The sequence below is a fragment of the Chiroxiphia lanceolata genome, chromosome 11 (assembly GCF_009829145.1).
Source record: "Chiroxiphia lanceolata isolate bChiLan1 chromosome 11, bChiLan1.pri, whole genome shotgun sequence".
Classification (NCBI taxonomy): domain Eukaryota; kingdom Metazoa; phylum Chordata; class Aves; order Passeriformes; family Pipridae; genus Chiroxiphia; species Chiroxiphia lanceolata.
The window spans coordinates 757,253-763,073 of NC_045647.1; the positions used below are offsets into that span (position 1 = coordinate 757,253).

The 5,821-nt window shown below is 56.1% G+C and overlaps 1 protein-coding gene across 1 annotated transcript; it reads right to left on the reverse strand.

The window, feature by feature from the left end:
* On the reverse strand, positions 1 to 4,130 carry CAV3 (caveolin 3). The gene is made up of 2 exons (XM_032698982.1): positions 3,992 to 4,130; positions 1 to 663 (listed from the first exon to the last, which is right to left on the reverse strand). Exons 1-2 carry the CDS (start codon positions 4,103 to 4,105, stop codon positions 322 to 324), a joined length of 456 nt encoding a protein of 151 aa, XP_032554873.1. The 5' UTR covers positions 4,106 to 4,130; the 3' UTR covers positions 1 to 321.
* Between the last annotated feature and the right edge of the window lie 1,691 nt (positions 4,131 to 5,821).

Here is a 5,821-nt window from a genome sequence, read left to right on the forward strand (position 1 = left end):
GGGATCTCCCTGGGCTGCTCCCTGAGCCTTGATGGGCTTCTCTTCTCCTTAAGCTGCTGGCTTTGGGATGGAGTAAGAGGCAGCTTGGCCTGCCTCCATCTGCAGGGAGCATCCCTGAGAGCCAGCTCTGCCGTGGGGCCCTGCTGTGAGGCACAGTTCCCTTGTCATGGGTGTCCACGTGCAGGTCCTTGGGCAGGGGTATCCATGTGCACAGATGTCCATGTGTGCAGGTCCTCACCGGGCACGGGTGCCCCTGTGCCCGAGGGCAGGAAGCCTGCACGGGGAAGGTCGTGTGAGGACTGTTGGGGCAGCTGTCGGGACCTAAATCTCCTTCCGGAGAGCAACTCGGATGTTGCTGCAGATCTTGGAGAGCGCCTCAAAGAACGGGTCGCAGAAGGTGTGGATGCAGAGGGAGTAGATCCGGCTGACGCACTGGATCTCTATCAGGTAGCTCTTGATGCAGGGCACCACTGCCCAGATGTGGCAGAAGGAGATGAGGGCAAAGAGGAAGCCCCAGACGACGGCCAGGGGGATTCCCAGGACGGCAGAGAGCAACCGGTAGCACCAGTACTTGCTGACGGTGAAGGTGGTGTAGCTGGCTTTCCAGACGCCATCGAAGCTGTATGTTCCCACAGGCTCAGCTATCACATCCTCAAAATCCACCTGGGAGGAGAGCAGAGGGAGGTGAGGAGGGCTCGGGGGATCACAGGGGGTAAGGAGGGCTCAGGGGAACACGGGGGGTAAGGAGGGCTCAGGGGAACACAGGGGGTTAGGGGGGCTCAGGGGATCACAGAGGGTAAGGAGGGCTCGGGGGATCACAGGGGGTAAGGAGGGCTCAGGGCATCATGGGGGCTCCGGTGCAGGGACCATGGGTGGACGCAAGGTGAGAGGATATCCCAAAGGGGGGGCTGGGGAGGGTGAGGGCTGTGCTGGGGGGACAGAGCCCTGCACCCCCCGAGCAAGGGCAAGCCCCGGTGCAGCCAAGAGTCCCTGCCCCTGCAGAGATCCCAGTGGGACGTGGCTCAGAGCTCCTGGTACTGCCCATTCTCAGCCCGTGGGCAGCACAGTGGTGGGCTTAACCCACGGCATGAGATCCCAGCCCTGCTACAGTCCCTGTCCCACCCCTGAGCTGGGAATGGTGCTCCCAGGTGCTGGGGCCAGGCGGGAGCCCTCGGAACAGGAGCCCTGTGGGGGAGTGTTGGCTGCGGAGGTGGCCAGAGCCCGTTGCTGCCCTTTTTTAGCATTCAGGGACATGGGCTGCCTGCTCAGCAGGAAGGTGTTTGTGCTAATAAAAATCCATCAGCCCTCTGGATTTCATCATGGCTGAGCTTCGCGAACGAAGATTTGGGAAGGCTTTATCCACATTTGCTGCAGGCACGTTGGTGACTTATGAGGCCAATACGTGACAGACATATCCGGTTGCAAAAGGCACAACAGAAAGACTCCTTAGATGGTGTATTCCGCAAGACACGGTTCTTCCTGCGTTGCCTTTTCTCCTTGAGAGTGATCCTGCGTGTGTTCTCAAAGGCTTCCGCTGCGTTATAGATGGTGTGTCTCCAGGCCTCCCGATTTGAGGCCAGAGTGGACCAATTATGGTGATCAATAAGGCTAAGGCTGAGATGTTGTTTCATACCTGCAGGGATGAGGTGTCCAGTGCTGTCCATCCTCGTCCCTGCTGGGGAGGGGGAGCTGGGGCTTGGCCCTGCCTTTACAGGGGTAGTGCTGTTTGTGCAGGCACTGGGGGTGTCTTTGAATGACAAACACTCCCTAAATCCTCTGAACTTTGCACAAAGATCCCCTTGGGGTGTAAGTCACTTCCAGGAAATACACAGGCTGAGCTATTTGTCTTGAAAACCATCCTGGCCTTCCCTTGGGCAGCTGAATGTGTCTGTTTGCGTGTTCATGTTAGATTGCAATATCCATTCTGTTTTTGGAAGCACTTTTATCACAAAACCACTCTGCATCATCTTTAATTTCTTGGAGCTGGGAGAAGCATTGGGGTGGATGAGGAATCAGCAGCCCAAACCGCTGGTCCTGGAGTGCTGTCAGCAGCCCCAGCAAGCCCAGGTGTGCTGGAGACTAGCCCAGGTCACTGCCCAGCTGCCTGACAAGCTCATTAGGGATCAATTAACACAGGGAGTAGTGGGATATAAGAGCAGAGGCTCTGCAGCAGTGCCCCTTCTGCTGGCATTGCACTGGGAGTGGGTCTGGAGGAGCAGTGCAGGCTGAGGCTCAGACAGCCTGGATCCTGGGCACTGCCTGGAGGTTCTCAGGGACCAGCACACACAAGGTACCACTCCTTTACAGAATCGTGGAATCATTTAGGGTGGAAAAGCTCTCTTAAGGTCACCGAGTCCAGCCATGGTTTGCTCTGTTGCTGTGCTTGGAGGAGGCTTGTGAAGCTCTGCAAAGCCTCTCTGGCTGATGCCACCATGGTAACAGTCCCGAATTCTGCTTGGTGCTCCGTGATGCTCAAGGTGTTTATCCATGACCAGGTGAGCCCTTCATCCTGTGGAGCACTCTACTTCCCTGCTCTCCTGCTGGCTGCCTCCCTGCCTGCTGTGCTCTGGGTGTGCCATGGTATCCATGTGGGTGTTTGGAGTGTGCCCCTGCCTGCAGGGGAATGAGGCGGTCCTGGCTGTCCTTTGGGATGCTGTGGAGCAGCAGTGGGCTGAGCTGTGCTCCTGTCCTGGGGCTGGCTCTGCCCTCCCTCCCCAGCCACACTGGCTGGGCTGTTTTATGGTGGAGGAATGCTGGGGAGCCTGAGCTCTGAAAACTTCCAGTGCTGAGGGGGCAGCAGTGTGGCCATGTGAGTGTGTGAGCTTGAAAGGGGTTTTCTGACTTTGGAGATCCTTGAGTGGGAAAAGGCAGGGGTGGAGTGGGGGAAAGAGGCTGGAAGAGGTGGGAGGACTATGGATGGCCAGGAAGGTGCTGCCTTTCTCCCCAGTAGTAGCCAGTGGTGTCCCCAAGCTGGGGTGTAGGTGTGTGTCCCAAAGCTCTGCCTGGCCCTGGGGTGGGCCAGCTGGGGGCTGTCCTGCTCACAACAGGGTGGTGCTCCCTTTGCCTGGCACCTTTCCAAGCCCCAGGCCAAGGCTGTGGGATGCAGTGGCACGGAGCAGCACAGATGTGGGACAGTCTGCTGGGAATGTGCTGGGGATCCTGAGGTGCCGGGCAGCTGCTGTGGGCACGGCTCGCGGTGCCGGGAGGGAGCCTGTGGATGGCTGTCACTGTCACAGCTCATCCAGAGGAATTTAATTTGAACACACCATTGCTGTAGCTGTGACAGGGTTCTAATGCCCAAATGCAGGTTTGTGTTGCACCAGTGCAGTCAAGGTCAAAGCCTGTGTGGGCAGCTCGGTGCACGCCGTCCCTGCTGGTGTGACATCCGCTTCAACCTCTCAAATGCAGTTTTAACAAAACCCTTCCAGTTCTCCTGTTCTCCTTTGGGCTGGAATTATCTGTGACACAATTATAACAGAGCTTAGCGGAAGACCAGGAGCTGGAATGGGAGTTCCTCTTGATCAGCAAAAGAGGGAGGGATCTGGGGAGCTGCTGCACCCCTGGGCTTCCCTGGGGGGAACAGCCTCCCACAAACAGGACAATATGCATCAAACACTGGTACTGAGACTGTTGTGCCTTGATGACCAGCAGCCTTTTTCCAGGGTTCCCCTTTAATCAGTGATATTTAACTTCTGTGTTATTTTTGGCTCTCTATTTACTGGTACAAAGGAGGGTGTCTCCATGAAGCTGGAGAGCACATTCAAGAAATGGGAAATATGGCATTAATCGGAGCCCACGTGCCACCCACCTGGCATCTGGGTGCCCAGGCAGTGGGGCCGTTACCTCCTTGCAGCCCCGGGGATGGCACCTCTTGGGGCACGTGGACGAGGACTGACAGCCCTGTCTGAGGTCGAGCCACACACAGACCAACATTTGAAACCTCCATCCCTGTTCCAGTGACGCTCTCCTGCCCCGTGGGGGACAGCCCTACCTTCACCACGTCCTCGTTGATGTGCTTGGGGTCTCTGTTCACCAGGTCGATCTCCTTGGTGTGCTGGTCCTTGATGATGATCCGCTCCTCCAGCTCGGTCCGTTCCTCTGCCATGGTGTCCCGTGCCCGCTCTGCTCCGGAGCCTCCGCAGGGAACTGGGGCTGTGCCGGGGGAGGCCCTGGCCAGGGCAGGGTGGGAGGCACTGCCCCCCCGCCGCCCGCAGCAGCTGCCCTGCACCCCTGGCCCTGCTCCAGGCTAAAATTAATGTCGTGGCTCCTGCGGCCGCCCTGAAGTGTCCCTTAAAGGGGCTTGGCTGGGGACAGCCCCCGCTGTCACCTCAGGGGGATGGCATGTGTGGGGGTGGCTGGTGGCCTTTGAGCCACGGCGGGGGTGGCACTGGGGGCGGGTATGCAGACCCCCTGCCCAGCTGTGCCAGTGGGATTTTCTCCTTGTGTAGGAGTAAAGATGACCAAATTGGGGCAAAAGTCCTCAAAAGCCTGAGAGAAAGTGTTGTTTGAGGAAAATTGTTTACAAACCTGTAAATGAAGGAGCTCAGGGGAGACAGGAATCTTGTCTATAAATATTGCCCAGAGAAGCCACATTGTCCTGGGATGGCCAGTGAGGCTTGTGGTCCCTCTGGAGCCCAGGAGAAGGCTTGTGGTGTCACCTTGGATGCCTCCATTTCCAGCTTTTTCAACCAGAGAAACTCGAGGAAATACAGGACATCAACCCACAGATCCATAGTGGTCAGGATATCTCCTCCATGGACACTGCCCACAGTGACAGCATGCTAATGAAGATACATTTAACTTGGATTGTATTTTACTAATAATCCTCAATGTCTTCTGTGTGCTCTTGGCTTTCATGAACTGAAGATTTGTTTAAGAGTAATGGTTTTGCGAAAAAAACCACAAAATGGGGGTAGAGGAGGGATAGAGAGGGAAGGATGTTTAGCTCCTTAGGGACAGGTAGAGAGGGAGGGGTGGATGACTCTTTAAGGAGCCTGAGGTGCCCAAAGCTGCTGAGTGTGGAAGCAGCTGCTTCAGAGCCCTTGTGCTCAGCTGGCACTTGGGGGGAGATATTTTAAGGCAAAAGGCTCTGCTGCCTTCCAAAAACATCAGTGCCTGGGCAGTGCTGTCTTTATCAAACCCATGTGGCTGCATGCCTGGAGCTTTCAGCTTTCACCACTGTGATGGGGTTGTTCCAGACCCTTGATATAATACAGTGCAAAAATGGGATTGGGATCTTTCACTGAGCTGAGAAGTCCAATGTGGTGTTCAGAGGAGTCCAAATGTGTTCATTTTTCCTCTAGAGTTTGTGATAGCAAGGGCCTGGCTGAGTGTGACTGCAGGTCCAAGGCTGCCAGGCTTCTCAAACTCCTTTTTTTCAGTATTTTTTTCTGGTGTCAGGTTGGTGCCTTGGTCTGGAAGCTGTTTTTGTTGGCATTTCAGCTCTAGTGGAAGCTGATGTGGTGATGCTCTGGGGTGTGGTACATCTGAAACTGAGGTGAATGCAGCTTGTCAGGGACCTCCCTGACTCCTGTGGGGAGAGAAAGGGCAGAACTGTGGTGGGCAAGTAACAATGTGAACTCACAGGATCCTGCAAAGGCACAGGGGGCACCCATGGAGAGGGGACAAACTCTGGAAAGGGATGTGAGCATGGGGCTGTGGGTGTAGATCTGGGCAGGTTGTTTCTGGAGAGAAATGCCCCCGTCCTGGGCAAAAGGATACTAGAAAACCCTTTGGCAGCACTGGTTCCATATCCCTGCATCTCCCTCTGCTTCTACACGGCAGCTGGAAGAGCCCAAACCCAGGGTGGGCTGGTGGTGGA